Source organism: Leuciscus leuciscus, assembly GCF_965113295.1.
Source record: "Leuciscus leuciscus genome assembly, chromosome: 24".
Classification (NCBI taxonomy): domain Eukaryota; kingdom Metazoa; phylum Chordata; class Actinopteri; order Cypriniformes; family Leuciscidae; genus Leuciscus; species Leuciscus leuciscus.
The window spans coordinates 3,091,344-3,118,479 of record NC_138723.1 but is presented as its reverse complement, the minus strand read 5'-3'; the positions used below and the strand labels follow the sequence as shown (position 1 = coordinate 3,118,479).

Genomic DNA, 27,136 nt, shown 5'->3' with positions numbered 1-27,136 from the left:
TACACTAGATTGACTACTATGTGTGTTGCTGACTATGTGATATAATGATTGATGTGAAACGCCTGCGAAGCAGGAGAAAGAGGGGGAGAGCTTTTGAAGGCTGAAGCCCTGACCCCTAAGGTCAAAGGGCTGTCCAATTTAGGACTTGCAGGCTGTAAGTTAAGCTAAACTAAAGTTCAGTATAATAGGCTCACTGGTGGTCTTATCCATCTCTGGAGTTTAAAGAACCTTGGAAGATAACAATAACAGAGTATAAAGACTGGCCTGCCCCTCCCTCCTGGTCGCACTTGTTTCACAGACTGTACTGTCTACCTCTGTGTGGCAATTGGGCCTCTTGCAAGATGTTTTTTAAGACCTTTTAATGATCATTTGATTCCAGACTGTCTCTTATACCAAAGATGATTGTTTAGTGAATTAAACTGCCACAACAGTTGGTGTCAGATGTTGTGATTCCATGGCAGTTTCTTCTGGCCCTGAGTAAAGCGGATTGACGACTGATCATCCTGAAGCACCAGGCTTTAGTCTTACCTCGCAGAATTGAGAGAGAAGAGCCAACTGCTATCAGGGCCAGGAGGAACTCCACTGGAATCAGAAAGAACCCAGGTGGCAACAGAAAATCTTGGGTAAGAGACAGCAAATTTATTCCAGACTGTCTCTTACGCCAAAGATGATTGTTTAGTGAATTAAACTGCCACAACAGTAAAGACCTATGTTTCATGTCACAGTGACAAGCATTCGCTGAGTTACAGATCATTTTCTGTCGCGTTTCAGAATGATCTTCACATTGAGAGAGACGGGAGAACGCGCATCATGTTTATTTTCTTTACTTTACGAAAAACACAACATTTTGTTTTTATTATTAGTGTATACAAATAAAAGAAGACATTTAACAGTTTTGAATGATGTATAACACTTGCCTGTATGACAAAAATCATCTGAGTTATTTGAGTCTCTTTTGCACTGATAAGAAAAAAAGCTAGAGCCGACCACAGGGGGTTAAAACTTTATAAAGTAAAATATCTAGCTTCTGGCCAAACGAACATATGGATTTGACTTAAGTGTAAAGCTCAACTTATGTGAGTAATGTGACATACTGCTGATATTTACGCTACTTCTGATGTCACAAGTTGCGCAAGTTGTGCTTTAGACGCTAGTAGACTGCGTTTGGCCGGAAGCTAAAATTTTACTAGAAATTTACACAAACACTTCACTTTGCTTCAGAAGGCCTTTATTAACCCCCCAGAGCCGTGTGGAGTTCGTTTATGATGGACAGATGCACTTTTATGGACTTCGAAACAGAAACGACCAATCACTGTCATTAAAAAGCTTGAAGCGTCAGGGTGTTTATTAATATAACTCTGATTGTATTATTTTAAACATTTTTCCCCCCACCACCCTCATAGGGATATAACAACAACATAAAAAAATGTAAAAAATAAAATTATAATAATAAAAAATAAAATAAAATAAAGTTTATATATATATATATATATATATATATATATATATATATATATATATATATATATATACATACACACATACACACATACACACATACATACATACATACATACATACATACACATACACATAAAATAAAAGTAAATGAATAAATAAATAAATAATTAAACAGCGTGAATACAGAACTTGATCTACAAGGTCATATCATTTTCCAATACCTAACAGTAAAGGGCACCACAATTCATTAAAAAGATGTCCACGGTTATATTTCTCCAAAGTCAGTTTTTCTAATGGCAGAAATGAAGACAATTGGTCAAAAAAAGTCTTAAGAGATGGAGGGAAACATTCTTCCAGTACAAAAGTATGCATTTTTTTTGCAAAATAAGATATCAATTAAATAACCTGCATTTTTTCTGATCTAACTAAATTATCAATATCATTTAACAAATATAGACTGTTACTCAAGTCAAAATGCTTATCCAAAACTGACTGAGTAAAAGAGTGAATTGATCTCCAATAGCCTTTTAAAAGACTGCAGTCCCAAAACATGTGTAAAAATGTTCCATCCATATTTTTACATCTCTGACAAACAGCTGGAATATCATTTGATATTTTATGCATTTTTAAAGGTGTTAAGTAGGTTTTGTGGATAAACTTAAAATTAGTCTCCTTAATCTTAATACTTGTGAATGGGAAATGAATTCTATTACAAATATTTACCCATACATCATCTTCAAAAGTTCTACTTAGATCTCTTTCCCATATTGTTTTTAAAGGTCGGAAAGAAGATTGAGATTCTTTTGTCAAAATATGATAACATTTAGAAATCATTCCTTTTATTGTGTCTACGAAAAAAAAAAAAAGTCCTCCAGTTCTGACAAAAAAAGCCGTATTTTTTCCCCCTTAATCAGAGAGTTAGTGACACTACGGATTTGTAGATATTAAAAAAATTGTTTATTAGAGATATCATATTCTGCTCTTAAGTCAATAAATGATTTTACTTGCATTTTTTCACTCAAAAGATCTTTAAAATATAATATACCAGAATTTAACCATTGACATATATTGCCTGAAGTAATTAAGGTGTTAAGATCTGGATTTAAAAAGATTGGAGAATATATAGAAGTACAAGAGACAATACCAATTTTCTTTCTACAATCTTTCCAAGTTTGAAGAGTGTTATGTACAGTGAAATGGTTATTCATATTTTTTATCTTTTCATAATGTTTTATAAATAACAAAGAGACAAGGGGCAGTGGTTCAAATGGATTTGATTCCATCTGGACCCACATGGATTCATGTCTTTCTTTAGACCAAGAAATCAGATTCCTAATTTGGGCTGCCCAAAAATAGTATTGAAGGTTAGGTACACCTAAACCTCCCAAAGGTTCAGGCTTCATCAAAGTCAGCATACTAATCCGAGGCTTTTTATTACTCCAGATGAATCTTGAAAGATGGCTATTAATTGAGTTAAAAAAGTCTACTGGTAAGAAACATGGAAGCATTTGAAAAAAAAAAAGAAATCTTGGGAGGATATTCATTTTGATAAGGTTTATCCTACCCAATAGTGATAACGGTAAGGAGATCCATTTCGATAAATCCAATTTCACCTTATCTACCAGGGGAATATAATTTTCTTTAACTAAATTATCCAAATCTGGAGTAATAAATATACCCAGATATTTGAAGCCTTTTGGTGTTAGGTTAAACCCACTAGCAGAAAATAGTTCTTTGGTTGGTGTTGTGTATAAAAAAAAGTGCATTGGACTTATAAAAATGTATCTTATATCCTGAATAGCTACCGAATTCTTTAAAGGGTAACTAAACCCTAAACCAACTTTTTTTAGTTAATGATCTGTAAGAATGGGGCTTTATTAGTGCTGTTCATTGATTCGAGTAACTTTTTTGACATTTGGGTATAAAGTGTTTTAATTCTACAATATATGGTGTAAAAACGTCTGAGTGCTGCCCTCTTCAGGTTGAACGGTGGCTACTGCAGTTGAATTTTCCTATTGGATGTTAGCGGTACTACGTGACGTAAGCGGTACTACGTGACGTAAGCAGGTTCCAGCTCACCACGCCCCTGGTACGAGCTCACCACGCCCTTGGTATGATGAGCTAGCGTAGATTTATCTGTATTTAGTACAGTGGTCAGGAGGGTACGTAGGTGTAGTGTTGCTGGTTGCAACAGCACTGCTGAACTGCATAGCTTTCCAGCAGACTTGGAAATTAGGCGCCAGTGTTTGCATGCACTTGGCCTGGAAGACCGTGAGTGTGAAACCTGCATTTTACGCGGAATTGCTTTTGAAACGCAATAGAGGTGGAAATGGGCTTCTCCACACAGCTCACGCTGAAAAGCGACGCAGTGTCAAACGCTGCTACTCCTGCATGGACTCCACCACCGCAGCGGCGTCTTGATGTGAGTGATCATATATATTTTAATCACAATTTATGGTTAGGCTAAAGTTAATCCTCTGGGGTCGACAAACGCGTCGGCGCATTTTGCTGGATTTTTTCACATAGCGGCAAAATATGAAAATGCCTACAGAGAGCGCGCGCTATTGACATCAACTCGATAAAACTTATCAGATGCATGTACTTTACATCGTCTTGCGACCCTGTGAGTCACTCTCCATTTTAGAGAGTCTGACAGCAGGTTTCAGGTGCACGCCCTCCAGCTCACGGTTCGTCCCCTCTATCTCCGCTGGGGTCTGCCCACTTTTCTAGCATTTTTCAAATATTGCCAGTGGGTGGAGTCAGGCTCTGACCAGGGGTTTAGTTACCCTTTAACTGTATTCAGGAGGTGGGGGACAGAGTTATCAGGATCAGTAATATACAAAAGAATGTCATCGGCATATAAAGATATTTTATGTTCAACAGACACAGTCTTAAAACCTTGAATTTTTATGTTATCTCTAATAAGTGAAGCCAATGGTTCAATCACCATGGCAAAAAGTAAAGGTGACAGAGGGCACCCCTGCCTCGTTCCTCTAGCTAAAGCAAATGATTTAGAACAGTAACCATTAGTTATAACTGCCGCTTTCGGGCTGTTGTAAATACTCCTTATCCAGTCAATAAAGTTATTTCCCACTTTAAATTTCTTCAGGACAGCAAATAGAAAATCCCATTCTACCCTATCAAAAGCCTTCTCTGCATCTAAAGATAAGAGCAGAGAAGGCTTCTGGTAGTTGTTAATCTCATTTATTACATTCAGGGTTCTCCTTATATTATCTGCTGCATATCTCCCTTTTATAAAACCTGACTGGTCTGGTTTTATTAATTTAGGTAAGATTAACTCCAGCCTTCTAGCTAGGAGTTTCGTAATGATCTTATAATCATGATCTAACAAACTTATAGGCCTATAAGAAGAGCATTGTAGAGGATCTCTGCCACTTTTAAGTAAAACACTTATATGAGCCAAATTCATTGATTGAGGAAGTATTTTTTCCTTACAAAAATGATTCACCATTGGCATAAAAATAGACCGAATATCTTGCCAAAACTCTTTATAAAAGTCTACTGAAAAACCGTCTGGCCCTGGGCTTTTATTTAACGGCATGGAATATATTGTAGACAGCACTTCCGCTTCTGTAAATGGTGAGTTTAAGATCAATTGGTCTGATGCTGAGACTTCAGGTAGATTAATTGTGCTAAGATAATCCTCCAGTTTTTCCTGTGAGTACCCCATTTCAGAATTATAAAGGTTATTATAAAAATTAAAAAAAGTTTGATTGATTTCTCCAGGATGGTAAGTTATTTTTTTATCTCTGGAGTATATAGCTTTTATAATTTTCTCGGCTTGCTCTTTCTTTATTTGATAAGCTAATAATTTACCTGGTTTGTTCCCAAACTCGTAATCTCTTTGTCTAATATAATTCATTTTTTGTATGGTCTCTTCAGATATTATAGAGTTCAGATTTCCTTTAGCAATAATTAATTGTTTCCAGTTGTCCTCAGTAGGAGCTTCTTTATGAAGGTTTTCCCTTTGCACAACCTCTTTCTCTATCTCTTTTCTTTTATTTAATTTTTTACGATTTTTAAATGAGACATACGAGATAAGGAGGCCTCTTAGGGTAGCTTTTGCTGCTTCCAAAACAGTATTAGGCTCTACCGAAGCATCGTTATTTTCTTTTATATAATTTGAAATCCATACCCGTATGTTTGATTTTAAATCATTATCTTTAAGAAGAAAAGAATCAAACCTCCATCGTTTAAAGGTAAACCTTTTCTGAGCGCATTTGACCTTCAAATGAATTCTTGCATGGTCTGAAAGGACAATTGGATTTATACTACACTTAGATATCATATACATACAATTAGAGGGAACAAAAAAATAGTCTAATCGAGAGTAGGAATTATGCACATTTGAAAAAAAAGTATAATCTCTGACATTAGGATGTAAATCCCACCAAACATCAATTAGACCACTTTCTGCACATAATCCGAGGAGGGTCTTCGTGGATCTAGGATTGGAAATCTTAGTTTGATTGGATTTGTCTCTTGTACCTAAAGTTAAACATTGAAATCCCCTCCCATAATTCCCAAACCTTTACAATTCTCATTAAATAATAATATCATATCGGAAAAAAAAGACGGCTCATCTACATTAGGAGCATATATATTTAGCAAGGTAATTGTCTGATTGTATTCGTCAGAAAGAAGAAAGTCTTATACACCTAGGACGACTGGAGAGTGAGTAAATCATGGGGTAATTTTCATTTTTGGTTGAACTATCCCTTTAATTGCCACATCCCTGACAATTATTTGCAGTTTTTTACAATGCAATCAAAGACTAGAAATGAAAGAGAAATGGTAAGTTGAGTACACTGCACTCTGTGTTATAGTATATCACGCTGTGTGCTCTGTCTGTGTACTGCATATGGAGTAGGGCATCCAGGATTTGATATATTGTATATTTTGTGTGCTGTATGTAGGGGAAGGAAATGCTGCTGGTGCTGGAGAACGAGACACTGAATCTGATTGAGCCTCATGGACGAACACTGCTCCATTCTCAGCCAATCGTCAGCATCCGTGTGTGGGGAGTGGGACGCGATGATGGCAGGTGAGTCTGGAAGCAACTTCTGTAACAGCAATGCTCTAACTGATGCTTAATTTTTGTAATTAAGATGATGCTGAATTACTTTGTAATTGTGTTTTCATTTTGTCTGTCCTGCTGCATCCCGGATCCCAGGGAGAGGTAGTGTGTTGCTGTATATTATATTGTATTGTATTGTATTGTATTGTATTGTTTGCTTAGTGTGCTAGCTATTACAGTATCAAGCACAATGCGTCCAAAATTTTTATTTCTGTCATTTTTCTCACCCACATATCGATTAAATTTTCATCTGTGCAACACAACAGGACAATTCTGGAACAATTTTTATGCCGCTCTTTTACAGTTCAAACATTGATGCCACAGCTGTTAAGCTTATAAAAACAAAAAGTGTATGTAAAAGTGTTATGCCCTGTCAGGGGTTTTCAAAGTGTGGGTCATGCTAAGTCACTTGGCTGCAACTAAATGTTTCAGTGAATGACACACACACACAGTTTAGTCTAGGGCTGCACAATGTACCAACATTAAATGAGAATCGAGATATTGCTTAGTGATTTTCGAATTGCAAAAGGCTGCATTTTAATTATATAAATATCAGCTCGTCAGTGCAGTGCGGCTGATCGGTAGTAAATGCTGCTCCATCAGAACACCAGAGGGCGTCTCACACACACACACTCACACTCACACTCTCTCTCTCTCTCTCACACTCTCACTCACTCACTCACTCACTCACTCACTCACTCACTCACTCACTCACTCACTCACTCACTCTCACACACACACACACACACACACACACACACACACACACACACACACACACACACACACACACACACACACACACCCCACATATCCCTCTGAACACCAGAGGGTGTCTCACACACACACACCCCTCTAAACACCAGAGGGCGTCACACACACACACACACACACACACACACACCACATATCCCTCTAAACAGGGTGGCCGTACGAACGGGAGTGTTGATAAGCCACCGATCACCCACGATCTCTGCGTGCGTTTCGGTAATTTGCTTGCGAGGCTTGGCCTTGGCAGGGCAGCGTGTGTCACTGATCATAGGCTGCAACCCGCAGATTCCTTCAGTGTTGTCTCTGAGGAAGGGTTTGCTAGGGTGCAGAGATAGTGAATGTCTTTGGTCAGAGTACACATGTGCAGGTTTGGGGCCAGGTAAAGCTATGTGTTGCTGTCATGATAGGCCACCACGTCTGGAGTGTGTATCTTGATGTGGGTGTTACCTTTCCAAAACCCGACATTGACAATGTCTTTGAGTCTGTAGATTTTGTTTGATTCGATGATGGGTAGGTTCAGGAGCAAGGCCACCTTCGGGGTTGACGTGTAGTGGGATGTCGCTACCCAGAGAGTAGGCGAGGTGGGTTTGAAAAGGGTCAGTTGGTGTGGTAGTGGCGGGGGCCAGCACAGTTTGCACGAGGCTCAAGGGTAGCAGGTAAGGTGGAATCCTACCCATGGCCAAGCTGTCAGTGGAGGAGCTCACCTTCTGCAGCAAGTCTGTCATCAGGGCTGTGACCAGCTGAGTCTGGGCAAAATCATTTTGGAAGACTGAAAACAGCTGCTTCATGGATTTGTAGCAACAATGACATCTGCTTTTCACATTAAGTGAATCATGTGATGTCGAACACATCTTCTTTGTCCAAACAGCACTGGTTAATAATTCCCCACGGAATAATTCACCAGCGCCGGGGTGTCTGTCGCCCCCCCAGTTCAGCGTGGACTCCCTGTGACTTTTACAACCTCACAGACTCGTGACATTCCAGAACACACACACATACACACACACACACACACACACACCAACATCCTTTTGTGTTTAACTTAAAATGTGTGTAACTCAGACTTGTATCTGAACTTCCTGTATGTATGTGTGATTAATGTTGTTTTGATCATATAGTTATGATCTTCGAGTGTTTGGATCTGAAATGTATTTTTGAAGGATGTTCTCCCAGTAGAATCGCATTCCGTAACCCGAGCTCATTGGCAGGTCATAAAATTTGACCACAGAGCTATCCAGCCCTATGCATGAGATAACAGGGTCGCAACATTCCAACACACACACATACAAACACACTCTGGACTGTGAAACAGAAACCCCCTACAGAAAAGGACTTTTACCCATAAAGTCACTCTTAAAGGTACTAAATATATAAATTTGTGTGTTAAGAGGTGTGTGTAAACCATAGGAAAGCATATGTCCTATTTGTGACATTAATAGAACTGCTATTGCCTATACAAATGCATAATAATGTATCTTTGCATGGCTACAACGCCTAGATTCTATTTTTGATATCTCTGTAATCCTCTCCAGCTAACGGAGTTGAATTCCGATAGCAGAATTCAGTGATGCGCATTGTTTTATAAGTTCATATGTCTGGAGAAAATCCTCTCCAGTTAAAGTCAATCATGACTCATTCGAGTGGGCGTGTCTAACCGGACAAAGGAATCTTCCCGCTCGAAAAATCTCGACAGCTGATTCGTCCTACACGAAGGAGGGGACGGCACCTGGGACACTGATAAAAGTCCAAAACCTTCTCTCTTCTCGCTCTCATTCCTCTCTCTCAACTCATCCAACTTCTCTTGATCCTCTCCCCGGCGCAGCGCTTCTCCAAGGAACATCAAGGGGTGGTGGTGGCGCAATGGATAAGACACATGCCTTTGGTGTGAGAGACCCGGGTTCGAATCCACTGTGAGACACCAATGTGTCCCTGAGCAAGACACTTAACCCCTAGTTGCTCCAGAGGCGTGCGACCTCTGACATATATAGCAATTGTAAGTCGCTTTGGATAAAAAGTGTCAGCTAAATGAATAAATGTAAATGTAAAATGTAAACATCTGAAGGAGGCCCTGGCCTTCTCCATCGAACGAACCCATGTTCGAGTCGTAGCTGCCGGTCTTTGCAACTAAGATTTCCAGCCTCTCCCATCCCGGGAGACGAATCTGAACTTTCTCGGTAACATCACATTCAGTGAGCCTTTCAAGCTTCCCGCGACACCGGAAGACGCAGCAGAAACAGGACACCATCCTCGCTTCTTGCATCAGCTTCAGCCTGACCAGAAAGAGCACTCGCAAGTATATTGATTCCTATAAAAGCTGTTCCAGGTGTCTAGGTCTTAGGTCTGTGGACTAAGTTACCCTCTATCTTCCCTCTATATTTTTCTTTCTTTCATTTCATTTTCATTCTGATCACGCTATGTTTATGTTTTTGTTCGGTTAAATGTTTATGTGTTGTTTGCATTTTTACGTACGTTTATGTTTGTAGTTTATATAATCTCTAGTGTGTGCCATTTTATTAATAAACCCATGTATACTTTTAATTGTCTCTGTGTTTGAAAACCCACCTTATAAAGTCAATGAAATTTCAAGATCTAAGCAACAAGCTCGATATTGACTACCTTGAGTAGTTTTAATTCATAAACTCAGAAAGTTTGATATTCGCGGCCAGAAGATAAAACTTTCTTGGAGTTTGAAAAGAGATACCCCCTTCTTAACTGTAATGATCAGACAGTACAGAACAAGGTAATCTCGATAATTGATAAAATAAATGTACATGCGACTTATGAATTATGACCATGAGTCATAAATATTAATATTTCCAAAATTCCCTATATTCTTGAGCTAATTCACATTTACCCCGAGTCGTTATTGTTACAGATTTAACCGTTTGGTTCAGCAGGACACTGTAGCCCCTTTCACACAGAGATTCCGGAAAATACACGGATAAAGTGACCCGGGATTTGACCCGGGTTCGTTTGATTTTGGTTCATTCACACTGCCAGTGATGTTCCGGAATCAGAGAGTGCGTTCACACACAACCCGTAAAAATGCCGTCAAGACACGTGACATCGATGTGACTTGTAATCTCAGCAGCGTCTTAAGTTTGCTTATGAGCTGCGATCTCTCTCTCGAGAAACCACGCTTGTGCATTTTTTTCTCTGATTCGATCATAAAATTGCGCATTACGTACCGTTTCACAGCTGGCTAACGATCCCGCGCTTCAGCGTCATCACTACGACACGGCATTATTACGGCTTTTGTTCACACAGCGCGCGTTCCGGGACTGAACACGGCAATGTTACTAGGTCCCGACCCGGCATCGATCCCGGCTTAAATCCCGGGTCGTGTTTGCGTTCACACAGAAGGCGCTCTGGCAATTTGCCGGCAATTTCCCGGGTTCAAAGCGCTTTGTGAAAGGGGCTTGTGAGTATTGAGAGCCACCACAGTCCCCTTCAATGATTTGCAGATGGTCTGCAGGGATGCACTCTGTGTTGTGAGTTGCTTTCTCAGCTGTGGAATTTATTGTTGTGATTGGTCATAGTGTTATCCAATTGCGTGCAGTGAGATTTTCAAATGCATGCTTGGTGCCGCCCCTCGAGCTGGGCGATTTTCATTAGTCGACGCCAGACCATTAATCTTTTAGATTTAGGTCTGGATTTCCAGGCTAGGCTATATCTGGGCCGGGTGCTATTTCTGGGATGTCGGCTGACTTCCCACGTTGCTCCACCCTTTGGGTTGTTGGATGGACGTGGCCTGTCCCAGAATCTTTCAGAGGGCCCACTCTGGTGCTTAGGACGAGCACCATCACGGTTGTGCTTAGGGCTGGGCGATATGGCCAAAGAAAATTATCACAATAATTATTTTATATCAGTCGATATCGAAAATGATCACGATAAATGTCAAATCGTTATTTCTTTCAAGTTTAAAGGCAGATTTTTGCTCCTAAGTGAAAGTTGTAGAAACCAGAGCGTTAAAGCTGGGGGAGTTGTGATGTTGTGACGTGTTCTTGTTGGAGATGGGGTGTGCCACCCATGGGATTCCTTTTCCTAATGAAGGCGGATGTGGCATGCAAACATTCTTTTCAGCAAACAAGGCATTTTTTGACATATTCATCAGCTCTAAGAATGTTGTTTCAGGAGTCTACACTTTGTGCGATGTCCATGATGTAGTACGACAATCTTGATCATGTTGATGGATGACTGGAGGTTCCGTATGTGAGTCTCTGCGTTGTGTAGTTTTTTCTTTTTCTTTTGTGATAGTTGGCTCGGCAGTGGGTCTAGTGGTTTTCTAGAGGTGGTGGCTTCATACACAGGTGAGAAGGTTGGTGCATATATGGGTCTCGGAACAGCCATCAAGTGGTATCTGCACAGAGGAAGAAAGAAAACAAAAGACGACAGAGCAATATTTGTTCAAACACTAGGGTTGTATCCTTTTCCGAGTCTGCTATTGTTCCTTCTTTCCCTATTTCTTCATTCCTGCGACACCTAAAGAACAGTGAGGTAAGGATGGACTAGTGGATGGGGAAAGCCTATGAGGGAGTCTTCACCGCAGGGTTGGCGCCCGAAACCTGTTGCATTCGGTTCTTCCCTGGGCTCCTCACTGGTCTGTATGTCCTTTTTTTACTCTTGCCTTGATATCAGAGTCTCTTTCCCAAGTAGCTAACCTCTCCGAGTTGTTTTGCAGGGTTCTATTGGACCATGTCCAGGCAATGCCTTTCTATGTTCTGACAAAAGACCATCAAACCATGTACGAACTAATGGACCATTACCATCTAGCACCTTTTCTGGAGTGTCAGCTATCCCACTGTATGCTGCAGCTGACTGACAAAATCTTTCAGTGTACTCACACACAGTTTCATCCTTCTTCTGTACACAAATAGTGATCTTTGACCAGTCTATGTTTGGTCCAACAATGTTCTTTAACACTCTCAGAACTCCCTCACACAATTCATCTTTTCTGGCATGTTGTAAATCAGAATTGTTTACAGCACTTTCAAAATCATTGAATTCTGATCTGTGATATTAGCTGGGTGACTTAAGCTAGAGACATCATAGAGCCGCATCTTTCTGGACAACTCTCTCCTAAACTCAGAAAAATGTAAATGCACTGATGGCAAACTCTCAGCAAGTTTCTCTGTCGTATTGACTGCTTGTAACTGCAGTATGGGGGTTGCAGATGGAACTGTATCAACCCCTTTTCCCCTACTCTGATCCTTTTGACTTGCTCCGCACACTTCAACTGCATTCACATCTTTATTCATCAATCCAGCATTGACATTGTCCTCTATTCTATAGAGAGATTGTAAGTCAGGATAAGTTTCATCTGACTGTTGGTCACATTTGGTTGAGGCCTTGCTATGGCCCACCTTTTTCGTGAGACAGGACACTTGAGTATGCAATTGTTTGTTCTGTTCTTTTAACTTACCAATACTTTGTCAAATCCAATCTGACTGACTCAGTCACTATGGAGTCCATGTGCTCTCCTAACAATGGTAAATGGACTGTTTTAATATAGCACTTTCAACATGGCCACCAAAGCGCTTTACATATTGCCTCACATTCACCCATTCATTCACACACCGACGGCGGTGTCAGCCATGCAAGGCGCCATCCAGCTCGTCGGGAGCAGCTGGGGTTAGGTGGCTTGCTCAAGGACACCTCGACACTTGGTCAGGTGGAACTGGGGATGGAACCACCAACCTTCTGGTTTGTAGACAACCTACATGAACCACTGAGCCACTGCCGCCACCTTGACTACAGACGCCTACAATGACTTGAACTCACTGTCTGCCCATAAAGGGGTAGCTAGTCCACCTTTCTCAGTTGTTGGAACCAGCCTAGCATTCCTTCTAACCATTTTGTGATGTTTTCCTGACACAGTACTTCCCTGACAAAACAGAGGATAAACCAATAACTTCTCTGACAAAGCAAAGGATAGCTAGTTATGAATACTCATAAATTATTCAACCTTCCCTGGCAAGCAGAGGAGAACCAAATTTGCTAACACACTTTTAACGGTTGTTAAACTTTCCTGATTAAACAGAGGATGAAGCTTCTCAAGCAAAGTAGAGGATAAACTACTGTTAACACATTGTAACTGCTGTTAAACTTCCCTGGTTGAACAGAGGATTAATCTTCTATGACTGCACAGAGGATATATCACCTTCCCTGGTAAATCAGAGGATAAATCTTGCCTAACTTTACAGAGGATAAACCTTCTCTAGCAACGTAGAGGATAACTATTCCATTAAACAACCTTCCCTGATTAGACAGGATAAAACAACTTCCCTGACTATACAGAGGATGAAACACTTCTCTGGTAAAGCAGAGGCTAAACCACCTTCTCTGGCAAAGCAGAGGATAAACTACTGTTAACACACTGTAGCTGTTATTAACCTTCCCTGGTTGAACAAAGGATAAATCACCTTCCCTGGTAAAGAAGAGGATAAATCTTCCCTAACTTTACAGAGGATAAACCTTCTCTAGCAACGTAGAGGATAAACTAGTCTGTTAACCCTCTGGGGTCTGAGGTGTTTTAGGGGTCCTTGAGATGTTTTGACATGCCCTGACATTTGTGCTTTTTTCAGTTGCTTATAAACATATCAATGGCAAAGATGTAATTACACTCTATTTAGCACAAACAGGGCTACCATAATATGTGAGCAACATGTACATGTTTGTATTTTTGAGAGAATAATGTTTGTTATTGAAAAAACAAAAAATTTAAGTTTCTGAAATAAGGCCACAAAACACATACTAAATATGTGTCCACAAGACTTTTGAATAATGGATGTTGTTGCCTAGAATTTTTGCTTCAAAATTATCTGAAAATCATCCTGCCTAATCATTCACTTAAAACAATACATTGATTTAAACTTTGTAAGACACTTTTTGTTTGGAAAGGCAATATGTGTGGGGGAGTGAACGATCATAAATAATGATGTGATTCACACCTGAGAAGACAATGACCCAATGAGCCAAAATGAGCCTTTCATTCAGGTGTATCACTGAGCCACAAGAAAGAATGCAAGGACAAAATAAATGTATGTATGTATGTATGTATATATATATATATATATATATATGTATGTATTCATTTATTTTGTCCTTGCATTCTTCCTTGTGGCTCAGTGATACTCCTGAAAGTCATCAACTCTGAAGCACTCAAATTGTGCTTGCAAATTGTGTAATATCTAAGGTAAACATTTCTAGTAATTGAGCAGTTAATTGTCATACTATATTTTCAGAAAGTTTTGGAATATATTCTCTCCCCAAATGTATCACTAATAAAACACAATAAAAATTAAAGCTGCAAGCAGCGATGAAAGGGCCCTCGCACCCGTGCCATCATCACTCGTTGGCTTTAGGAAGACAGAGCATGGTTGGGCAATGTGCATTTAAGGAGGTATACAGTATATAGTAGTTGCTAGCATGTTTAGTATGTTTTTAGCATGCTTAGTACACAATAGGTATGTAGTTAGTACTGCATTACTGTGTTAACCAGTTCAGTTTCTGTTGGCAGTAGGTGGGGTTATATATCTGAATATTGCTTTGTAGATGTGTTCAGTGCAGGACTTTTATGAAGTATGTGAAGTTTGGGGCATATTGGATATTGTATGTTTGAGTTACAACAACTTCCTTTAGCATTTCTAACATGCTTTAGAACTTAGCTATGTGTTGCTAGCATGTTTTAACATGTTTCTAGAATGTTGTTAGCATGTTTAGCACTTGCCGGCACTTTATTATATGTTATTAGGAATCCACAACAGTGTTTAACATGTCAATTCCTGTTGCCAGCAGGTGGCGCTTTGACTGTAACTGAATATGAGCATTGTCATGTGTTCAAGACAGAACGCTTATCAAAAGTGTGAAGTTTGGCGCAGATTGGACATTGCCTTCTTGAGTAACAACAACATCCTGTTTCATTATATTAGCATGCTTTAGCACTTAGCTTAGTATTGCTAGCATGTTTTAACATGTTTCTAGCATGTTTAGAAGTCAATGGTATTTTTAACATGTTGCTAGAACGGCATTAACGTGTTAAACATGACACTTCCTGTTACCAGTAGGTGGCGCTATTACTATAACTGAATATTCTCATGTAGATGTGTTCAGGCCATGACTCTTATCAAACGTGTGAAGTTTGGGGCAGACTGGACATTCCGTGCCTGTGTTACAGCAAATTCCTATTTAATTGCAGTATTAGCATGCTTTAGCACTAAGCTAAGTGTTTGCTAGCATGTTTTAACATGTTTCTAGTATGTTGTTAGCATGTTTAGCACATGCTGGAACTTTTTTATATGTTATTAGGAGTCCACAACAGTGTTTAACATGTCACTTCCTGTTGCCAGCAGGTGGCACTATGACTGTATCTGAATATGAGCATGGTCATGTGTTCAGGACAGAACGCTTATCAAAAGTGTGAAGTTTGGCGCAGATTGGACATTGCCTTCTTGAGTAACAACAACATCCTGTTTCATTGAATTAACATGCTTTAGCAGTTAGCTAAGTTTTGCTAGCATGTTTTAACATGTTTCTAGCATGTTTAGAAGTCAATGGCATTTTTAACATGTTGCTAGAACGGCATCAACGTGTTAAACATGACACTTCCTGTTACCAGTAGGTGGCGCTATTACTATAACTGAATATTCTCATGTAGATGTGTTCAGGCCATGACTCTTATCAAACGTGTGACGTTTGGGGCAGATTGGACATTCCGTGCCTGAGTTACAGCAAATTCCTATTTAATTGCAGTAATAGCATGCTTTAGCAGTTAGCTAAGTGTTTGCTAGCATGTTTTAGCATGTGTCTAGTATGTTGTTAGCATGCTTAGCACTTGCTGGCACTTTTTTATATGTTATCAGGAGTTCACAACAGTGTTTAACATGTCACTTCCTGTTGCCAGCAGGTGGCGCTATGACTGTAACTGAATATGAGCATGGTCATGTGTTCAGGACAGAATGCTTATCAAACGTGTGAAGTTTGGGGCAGATTGGACATTCCATGCCTGAGTTTCAGCAACTTCCTGTTTCATGGCGAAACGTCGAAATTTGTCAGGCCGCCGAGGATCCGCCCTTCGAAGAAAACTCAAGATTTTCGCAATTTAACGTCGCAAAGGCCTTAAAGGGATACTTCACCTCTGGAAAGATGAATGTGTATTTAAAATAGGTCATTTATGTAGAAGAAATGTGAAATTATTTTTGAATTTGGAGCTTTCTAGACTGAGAAAAGCCAGAAAATGTATTTTTGGCTTATGTGGATGAAAGACAACAACTCCCAGAATGCACTTGCTTCGCTGCCCTAGGAGGCCACTCCCAAGCCGCGCCTACCAGTTAGAGAGCGCAGTTGAAAACAACAAGGCTACTAGTGAGACTCTGACGCATATGAATCACTCATCCGTCCATAAGGCTAGCTACCACCGGAGCTTGAAATTCATTTCACACAAAATGTCTAACGTTAGTTAGTTGGCGAACTCATTAATGAATTACTCCTCATTTGTATTTCTTTCGAAGTGGTGAATTATTGCATGGTTACGTTACCGGGATGTTCAGTCAGATGCGGTGCGAAACTAGGATGGTTCACAACACAAACGTCCGTGTCCTCGTCTGATTCAGAGATTTCGTCCAGGAGAAATTGGCATCGTTTAAATGCTTTGCAGCAGACGGACTCTATCTCTGTGTTCGTAGCGGTTCGTAGTTGCATAGTGAGATCACCGGCGCCACCAGTCCGCCCCCAGCTCGAGCCAGTCTGGGCTTCTCGTCCGCGACAGGCAGGTCTTCTGCCTCGGCTGCTCTTCGCTATGCGGCTTGTAAAGGTAGCCACAAACACCTGATTCGAGCATCAGACTTCCGAAATCCTCTTCTTCTACATCATATTGAGTAACGTTACCCTCCGCTATTGTCATATCTTCACAGCTTGCTCCACAGTGCCTGTTAGCTTAGCTTCCAAACAAGATGGAGGATATTGCTTTTAGTTTCAGAAAGTGAAGTCCCACCCACTGATCTGTAATAGGCCTGTAGCGTGAGCGGGTCCCGCCCCCTGGAATAATGAGGAGCTAGTGTTTGTAGTCTCTACACTTTTCAATGAAATGTGACTTCCTGCTTATTATGACGCAAAATGATGATTTTTACGTCATAATAAGCAGGAAGTAAAACACTTAAATCCTTATTTCTCCCATCTCAGGGAAAAATTAATGAAAAATCCACGTTTATTATAATATATGACTGGGTTTCTAACAATACAAAGCTTAATGCAAATGGGTGAAGTGTCCCTTTAAGATTACACTCACCAAATTTGAAGATGATCAGATTAAAACTGTAGGAGGAGTTCGTTAAAGTACGAGGCATGAAAATGGCAAAAACTGCACAAAAATCTGGGAGGAAGTTGAAAGTTGAAGTTGACTTCCTGTTGTGTTTAGGGCTACGCTCCAAGAGACTTTTTTGTAGGTATTAGGTCCTTAAATGTATGTACCGAATTTCGTAAACGTACGTGGAACATAGCGGGAGGCGCACTCCGTTGAACTTTTATAGGTGGCGCTATCGAGCCATTTTGCCCCGCCCAATTCTGAAACCTATATCAGATGTAAATTTTCGCCAGTTCTGACGCGTGTGCAAAGTTTCGTGAGTTTTCGAGCATGTTTAGGCCCTCAAAAATGCGATTAAATGCGGAGAATAATAATAATAATAATAAATATAGCTGCGAGCAGCGATTGCGGGCCCAAGCCGGTGGCACCGCCACCCTGGTGCCTTTAGTTACACTAAAGGCACCGGGGTGGCGGTGTCACCGGCTTGGGCCCTCCATCGCTGCTCGCAGCTATATTTTTATATATATATATATATATATATTAGGGCTGTCCCCGACTATGGATTTTCATAGTCGAATCAGAATCGTCATGTCTTGCCTATAGTCGACTAATAGTCGAATCATGTGTATGGGGGTGGAGCTGGGGGCGGGGCTTTAACGTTTCAAAGCCGCGATGTACAGAAAATCACACAAAGATATAGAAGAAAATGTATAAAAACATTTTTGATCAATAAAACTAAGAAATAACATAAATAACTCCAGAAAGGCCACACTGCTTGATTCTGATTTATTTCGTTTTGTATTTTTATTTATTAGAAAGGTATATTCTGTTCTAATTTAATTTATTTAAATTAAATTATTTAAATAAATAAATAAAATTAATTTAATTAATTAAATTTAAATAGCCAAATTAAATCGGCTAAATTACCTGTGCGAGCAGGCCAGCCTACAGCACAACATCGATGCACCGAAAAAATAAACAATTAATTTACTAAATTAAATTAGAACAGAATATACCTTTCTAATAAATAAAAATACAAAACGAAATAAATCAGAATCAAGTCACAGGATGAGGAGCAAATGTGTGCAAAATGCCTAAAGTGCAGGGGAACATATATTCAAAACACAAGCCACAAATAGTTAGATTAGATAACCCTGACAGATTAATAAATAAAATAAAAATAAAGAAATTATTAAAATAACGATAGTAGCCAGAATTTTCAACTTTGTCTTTTTAACTGCAGAAACAACAATAAATGCTAAACTGGAGAGGCAGTCTTTTTAGCTAAAAATGTTCACAGCATCCAAAAATAAAATTAGAACCGGTTGAAAAGTTTTGAAATCACTTGTAAGTACCTGATCGAGAGAACAAATCCAGTCTTTCACTCTGTCTGTGTCCGTTGGAGTCTTTTCAAATTGTGCGCGCGGATAAAATACATTCTAACGTGAAACCCAGTCTATGCGTGAAACATGTTAACGTTGGCCGGCAGAAGTGCGATCATGGTTTTCCTGATGCTAAATCCAGCCTTGGAGAATATCCTTTCTAATCGTGTACATCCACACTTTAGATTTTCTTTTCCCAGACATTGTTAAAGATTTAAATCCTTGCCGCGAAGACGCTCCTCTGTCGGTCACGGATCGAAAGTGAAACTTAAATCTGTCACGGGGTGTTTGGATTTATTCACGCACGTTAAAACATATTTATTAAAAGCTTCTTTCTTTGCACATTTTTATATAGGCCTACAGCATTATCATAATAGGCTGAATATTAACGTATTTACATAAAAGCTAGTTCTATGTGAAATCAGACATCAAGCGCCCTCATATAGCCAAAGTGGCATGATCCTCGTTTCATAACACCTCTGCGAAGATTCGACCGTGAGATCGGTAGTCGAATCAGGCTCCTCCTATCGAAGCATCGAATCTTCGACTATTCGGGGTCACCCCTAATATATATATATATATATATATATATATATATATATATATATATATATATATATATATATATACAGTGCCCTCCACAATTATTGAACCCCCTGGTAAATATGATCAAAATGGGCTGTAAAAAATAAATCTGCATCGATTATCCTTGTGATCTTTCATTCAAAAAATGTGCAAAATTCTAACCTTTCATTGAAGTAAAAGAATTGAAAGTGGGGGGAAAATCACATTATGAAATAAATGTTTTTCTCCAAAACACGTTGGCCACAATTATTGAAACCCTTTTATTAAATACTTTTTGCAATCTCCTTTTGCCAAGATAACAGCTCTGAGTCTTCTCCTATAATGCCTGATGAGTTTGGAGAATAACTGACAAGAGATCAGAGACCATTCCTCCACACAGAATCTCTCCAGATCCTTCAGATTCCCAGATCCATGTTGGTGCTTCTTCTCTTCAGTTCAGCCCACTCATCAGGTCAGGGGACTGAGACGGTCATGGCAGAAGCTTCATTTTGTGCTCCACAACAAATTTTTGTTTTGATTTTGATGTTTGTTTTGGATCGTTGTCCTGATGGAAGATCCAACCACGGCCCATTATAAGATTTCTAGCAGAAGGCGTCAGGTTTTGATTTTTTATCTGTTGATATTTGATAGAATCCACAATGCCATGTATCTGAACAAGAAGTCCAGGACCTCCAGCAGAAAACTATGCCCACAACATTAAAGATCCAATGGTATATTAAATTGTACACATGGGGTACTTTTTATCCTTGTGTTCACCAAACCCATCTAGTGTGTTTGCTGCCAAAAAGCTCTGTTTTAGTCTCATCTGACCACAGAACCCTGTGTTGTTTGAAGATCCAGTCGTGTCTGACAATTAAATTTGCTGGAATTTGTTTTTGGATGAGCGAGGAGGTTTTTTTTTTAAACCCTCCCAAACAACATGTGGGGATGTAGGGGTTGTTTGATAATTTTTTTTTTAGGCTTTCTGACCCTAAGACTCAACTAATCTCTGCAATTCTCCATCTGTGATCCTTGGAGAGTCTTTGGCCACTCAAACTTTCATACTCGCCGTGCATTAAGACAGTATAGACACACGTCCTTTTCCTGGCAGATTCATAACATCTTTAGTTGGTTATAACTTCTTAATTATTGCCCTGATGGTCAAAATGGGGATTTTCAATTCTTTAGCTATTGTCTTACAGCCACTTTCTAGTTTGTGATGCTCAACAATCTTTTGCTACGCATCAGAACTGTATTCTGTGGTTTTACTCATTGTGATGGATGATTAAGGGGATTTGGCCTTTGTGTTTCCTCATATTTAAACTCCTGTGAAACACGAAGTCATAGCTGGACAGTTTCATGTTCCTAGTCACCCTGGTGTACTAAAAAAGGTAAATATTAATGGGAATATACTTCAGAGATATTTTACTCGTAAAAAATTCTAGGGGTTTCAATAATTGTGGCCAACATGTTTTGGAGAAAAACATTTATTTCATAATGTGATTTCCCCCCACTTTCAATTCTTTTACTTCAATGAAAGGTTAGAATTTTGCACATTTTTTGAATGAAAGATCACAAGGATAATCGATGCAGATTTATTTTTTACAGCCAATTTTGATCATATTTACCAGGGGGTTCAATAATTGTGGAGGGCACTGTATATACACATATACATATATATACATACATATATATATATATATATATATATATATATATATATATATATATATATATATATATATATATATATATAATAAAGACGGGAAATTTTACTTGTCTTACCTTATTCTGATTTTATGATACACTCAAAATATTCCACAACAAATCCTTTAAATTTAATGTAAAAATAAAAACGAAAGTAAGTGTTGGGCTCACGTAACCCTTTCATTAGAATCAAAACATTTCAACAGTTGTGATGTATTTGGATGCTAAACTATTCTTTATTATAGGCTTTGTACTTCACTCGTGTTCCAATATCGACGAAAAAAATCATCCTCTTCACACGCGCAAAAATGTGCTTGGAAAAATCACAGTGGAGCAGTGCTTACTGTGAATCTACGAATTGTACTACTGACTATTTAAACAGAGCAGTGTGTATATGTTAGGTTTACTATTTTATTATATTTTATTAAGGCTATAATGAACAGGCTGCGATGTCAAGTTTGCAATGCTGGAATGTGTGTGTGATTTAACAGTAGACACATAAAAACATAATTGGCACATAATTTTGTTCATGGACATCATTCAAACTGCAGAGTGTTTACTTATATTTATATACACTCGCAATAAAACACAACATTGTGCTTTTGTAAAATAAATCCAAGCAATCCACCCCCCGAAATGGCGTTCATTTTAAAATTAAACTAAAAGCTCTTGGCTAAACAGGCATTCATAACTGTGAGCGCCCACGGCGAAGAACGAGCAGAGCAGAGTGAACGTTTTTTAGTTAATTCCTACTTCCATAGGAATTCATTGAAAATGCTCGCTCTACTCAGCACCATTATTAAAGTCTGTGCAGACATCTGTATTTTACTTTAAGTTAGCGATTTAAAAGCCCCCAGCGGTGTCACACGTCGATTAACCGACATCCCTAATATATTTATATATATATACAATAGGCCTACCTGAAAGAGAATTTGGCTTGCCCGACCAGAGTAGCCTGATTTGAACGTCAATGACAAAAAATAACTTGGGAATCACTAAAACGAGAGATTATTCTAATTTTATTACATTCATTTTAAGTTGCAATCAACAGTTGATAATAAATGTATTACTGATCAATGGTAACAAGGTTGCGCTGCTGAGGCTCGTGCAGCTTCTCCAGGAGGAACGTAAACAAATGAGCGCAGCACACAAAAAAGAAACCCAGTTAACAACATACTGACTATAAAAATTACAAATATGGAGTTTTTATATATTTTATAACCTATGATAGAGTTAAGCAACCTCACTTGACGAGTAGGCTACTGTTTCCTGAATACAATCACGATTGAAACTGTGACATTGATTTCATACAACAGGTTAATAAACAGTTATAATTAAGTCACTTACATTTTAGATGCAATATTGACTGTTTTTGTTTCAGTAGCGAAAATAGTTAAACAAAGATCACAGCAGAACCGTCGCGCATCTCACGGCAACTTGTTTTCTCATTACTGAATGATTCAGCATTTTGAACGAATCGGTTGACTCAAAGATTCAATGATCAATCCATAAACATCTGTCTCAATCATGAATGACTCAGTCATTTGAACGAATCGTTTGAACGAATGAATCAATGACTCGCTCATTAAGACGATCGCCTGGCGACACCTAATGGCGGTTTAGTGTTATGTTTAAAAGTATCATTCTTTCCAACGTGCACCATTATCAATGTCCGTGCGGACGTCCGAATTTTACTTTCACTTTTATATTAGCGATTTAAAAGCACCCGCTCGTGTCACACGTCGATTAACCGTTGGGAAAATATCCTCACAGTCATATACCTAATACATTTATATTTAAATACAATATAGGCCTACCTAGTAAAAAGTTGTATATACTATATTTATATCCTTTTGGACACAAGAGGGCAGTATAGCCCTATATTTGCTTTTTTTGTTGAACCAAATAGCACTAAATAGCCTGTTTTTAACTTTTTTTATACTTCTTGAATTGCAAAAACAGAATAAAATGGGTTTAGTTCTAATATTTGTATAATTTTATATAAAAATAAACGGTGTATAATTACATTTGTAGAAGATATGAGATGTTTTCTGATTCCTTTTTGGACATTACTTTAATCCCTCGCCATAGCAAAACCGTTTGAGATATTTATTATCCGTTCACAATTTAGCATATTTAATGTATTTTCATCATGTTGAAAAAGTTTGGTGGGAATAAAATAAATAGTTTAAGAGGAGTGGCTAAAAATTCAGAGGCTGATTTTGCAAAGAAATCCACATTCAGACCAAAATATCTGACTTCCTGATGGCCGGAGCTAATGAATGTAAATTAGAAAGTTGTCCGGCTTGATGAGTACAATATACAAACTATTTTTTTTTTACTGTAGTTAAAACGAACCCGCCCACTTTTGTCAAAAGCATGTTGAAAGTGACACACTTCCTGCTGCCAGTTGGTGGCGCTATAACTTTGACTCACAATAGTTACATCCATCTGATCGGCCTCTTACCACGAACACACTGCTGAAGTTTCATCAAGATCAGTTAATGTATGCAGAAGTTATTCCACTTCGTGTTTCTCTTTTCTCGCCATAAATTCGTTTCCTCGCCACGGCCAAACCGTTCGAAATATCAAAAATCCGTCCGCAATTTAGAATCCTTAATGTCTTGACTTCATGCACACCGAGTTTGGTGGGGATTGGATGAATTCTCTAGGAGGAGTACTTCGCATTCCACAGCAAGCGTTTTCCAAACAACCCATAATAGCCGACTTCCTGTTGGGCTGGCGTAAAACTTAGAGCACGAAAGTTGTTCGGCCCGATGATATCTATATGTGTACCGAGTTTCAAATTAATTCATGCAAGCGTGTTTGATCTATGGACCAAGTTTTGGGACCCCGTTCAAGGGGGCGCTGTTGAGCCCCCCTGCCACGCCCGGGTACCAGCTTCAACCCGTCCCTGATGGCAGGGGCTTCCGACTTGTATGTAAAGTTTCAAGAGTTTTTGAGCACGTTAAGGACCCCAAAAGCCCCTGAAACCTTGATTAACAATATAAAAGCAATAGTCAAATCCCCCCTCCCCTCACACACACAGAGACACAGAGAGAGGGAGAGAAAATTCTTCAGAAAATCCACATTCAAACCAAAATATCTCTCTTCCTGTTGGTCGGAGATCGTTAATGTAAATTAGAAAGTTGTCCGTCTTGATGAGAACAATACACATACCAAGTTTTGTTGCTGTTGATAAAACTAACCCCCCCACTTATGACTAAAGGTGGCGCTACCGAGCCCCTCACCACGCCCGTTTCTGAAACTTTGCACATGTCTACGTGCTAATAAATGTGATGTGTCTGTCGAGTTTCATCCAATTTCAAGTATGTTAAGAGTCTCAAAAGCATCAAAAAAGAATATTAAAGTTTGAAGCGTTGCCATGGCAACAGTATTAAAGATATCAAAAATCCTTTCACAGGTCTACATCTGCCGTGTGTTTACATTATACACATAAACTTTGAAGCAAATCGGGTAAAAATAAGAGGGTGATTTCAAAGCATTTTGAAAGGGACACACTTCCTGCTGCCAGTTGGTGGCGCTATAACTTTGACTCACAATAGTCACATCCATGTGATCGGCCTCTTACAACGAACACACTGCTGAAGTTTAATCAAGATCAGTTAATGTATGCTGAAGTTATAATACACTTCCTGTGTCCCTTATTCGCCATCAATTCGTGTCCTCGCCACGGCCAAACCGTTCAAGATATCAAAAATCCGTCCGCAATTTAGCATCTTCAATGTCTTGTCTTCATGCACACCGAGTTTGGAGGCGATTGGATGAATTCTCTAGAAGGAGTACATTAAATTCCACAGCATGCGTTTCCAAACAACCCATAATAGCCGACTTCCTGTTGGGCTGGCGTAAAAAGTAAAAGTACGAAAGTTGTTCGGCCCGATGAGATCTATATATGTACCGAGTTTCATATTATTACATGCAAGCGTGTCTGATTTATGGACCAAGTTTTCGGACCCTGTTCAAGGGGGCGCTGTTGAGCCCCCCTGCCACGCCCGGGTACCAGCTTCAGCCCGGCCCTGATGGCCGCGGGTTCTGACCCGTGTGCAAAGTTTCAAGAGTTTTAGAGCACGTTAAGGGTCTCAAAAGTGCCCGAAAGGTTGACAGAAAAATAAGAATAAGAATAAATATAGCTGCGAGCAGCGATTACGGGCCCAAGCCGGTGGCACCGCAACCCCGGTGCCTTTAGTTACCTAAAGGCACCGGGGTGGCGGTACCGCCGGCTTTGGCCCTCCATCGCTGGAGCTCGGCTTTGGCCCTCCATCGCTTTGGCGCTCCATCGCTATATATATATATATATATGTATGTATTTATATATGTGTATATATATATATATATATATATATATATATATATATATATATATATTATACAAACATATATATATATATATATATATATATATATATATATATATATACACATATATAAATACATATATATATATATATGTATTTATATATGTGTATATATATATATATATATATATATATATATTATACAAACATATATATATATATATATACACATATATAAATACATACATATATATATATATATATATATATATATATATATATATATATATATGTGTATATATATATATATATATATATATATATTATACAAACATATATATATATATATGTATTTATATATGTGTATATATATATATATATTATACAAACATATATATATATATATATATATATGTATTTATATATGTGTATATATATATATATACACCGTTCAAAAGTTTGGGGTCAGGAAGATTTTTAATGTTTTTAGGAGAAGTCTCTTCTGCTCACCAAGGCTGCATTTATTTGATTAAAAATACAAACAAAAACAGTAATATTGTGAAATATTATTCCAATTTACAACAGCTGTTTTCTATTTTAAAATATTTTACACTGTAATTAATTTATGTGATCAAAGCTGAGTTTTCAGCATCATTACTCCCGTCTTCAGTGTCACATGATCCTTCAGAAACCATTCTAATATGATGATTGATGGTCAATAAATATTATTTATTATTTTCAATGTTGAAAACAGTTGTGTACAGATTTTTTTTCAAAATGCGTTGATGAATGTAAAGTTCAAAAGAACAGCATTTATTTCAAATATAATTTTTTTTACATTATAAATGTCTGTACTGTAACTTTTAATCAGTTTAACTCATTCTCGATGAATAAAAATATTGATTTATTTTATTTCTTTTCCCCAAAAATAAAATTAAAATTATTACTGACCCCAAACTTCTGAACGGTAGTGTTTAATGTTACAAAAGCTTTAGATTTCAGATAAATGCTGTTCTTTTGAACTTTCTATTCATCAAAGACTGTACACAACTGTTTTCGACATTTAAAATAATAATGAATGTTTCTTGAGCATCAATCATCATATTAGAATAATTTCTGAAGGATCATGTGACAGTGACGACTGGAGTAATGATGCTGAAAACTCAGCTTTGATCACAGGAATAAATAACAGTCTAAAATATATTAAAATAGAAAGCAGCTGTTTTAAATTGGAATAATATTTTACAATATTACTGTTTTTGTTTGTATTTTTAATCAAATAAATGCAGCCTTGGTGAGCAGAAGAAACTTCGCTTAAAAATCTTACTGACGCCAAATTTTTGAACAGTAGTGTATATATATTATATAAAAATGTAAGGGATAAGACACAGATAATTTTACTTGCCTGACCTGATTAGAACAATGAAAAAAACTTAAATGAAAAAATAACTTGGGAATCAATAAAACGGGGGCGCGATTGAACTAGTGTTGCACGGTGTACCGATACTTCAAAAGTATCGCGATACTCGGAAAT

At 38.4% G+C, this 27,136-nt stretch overlaps 1 protein-coding gene across 3 annotated transcripts in view; it reads left to right on the top strand.

The window, feature by feature from the left end:
- apbb1 (amyloid beta (A4) precursor protein-binding, family B, member 1 (Fe65)) overlaps positions 1 to 27,136 on the top strand; it is a 128,403-nt gene that overhangs the window by 68,368 nt on the left and 32,899 nt on the right. For all 3 annotated transcript variants that reach the window (XM_082157390.1, XM_082157389.1, XM_082157391.1), the window contains one exon: positions 6,399 to 6,526. In XM_082157390.1, the coding sequence (XP_082013516.1) occupies positions 6,399 to 6,526 (128 nt within the window). The remainder of the gene's footprint in view (positions 1 to 6,398; positions 6,527 to 27,136) is intronic.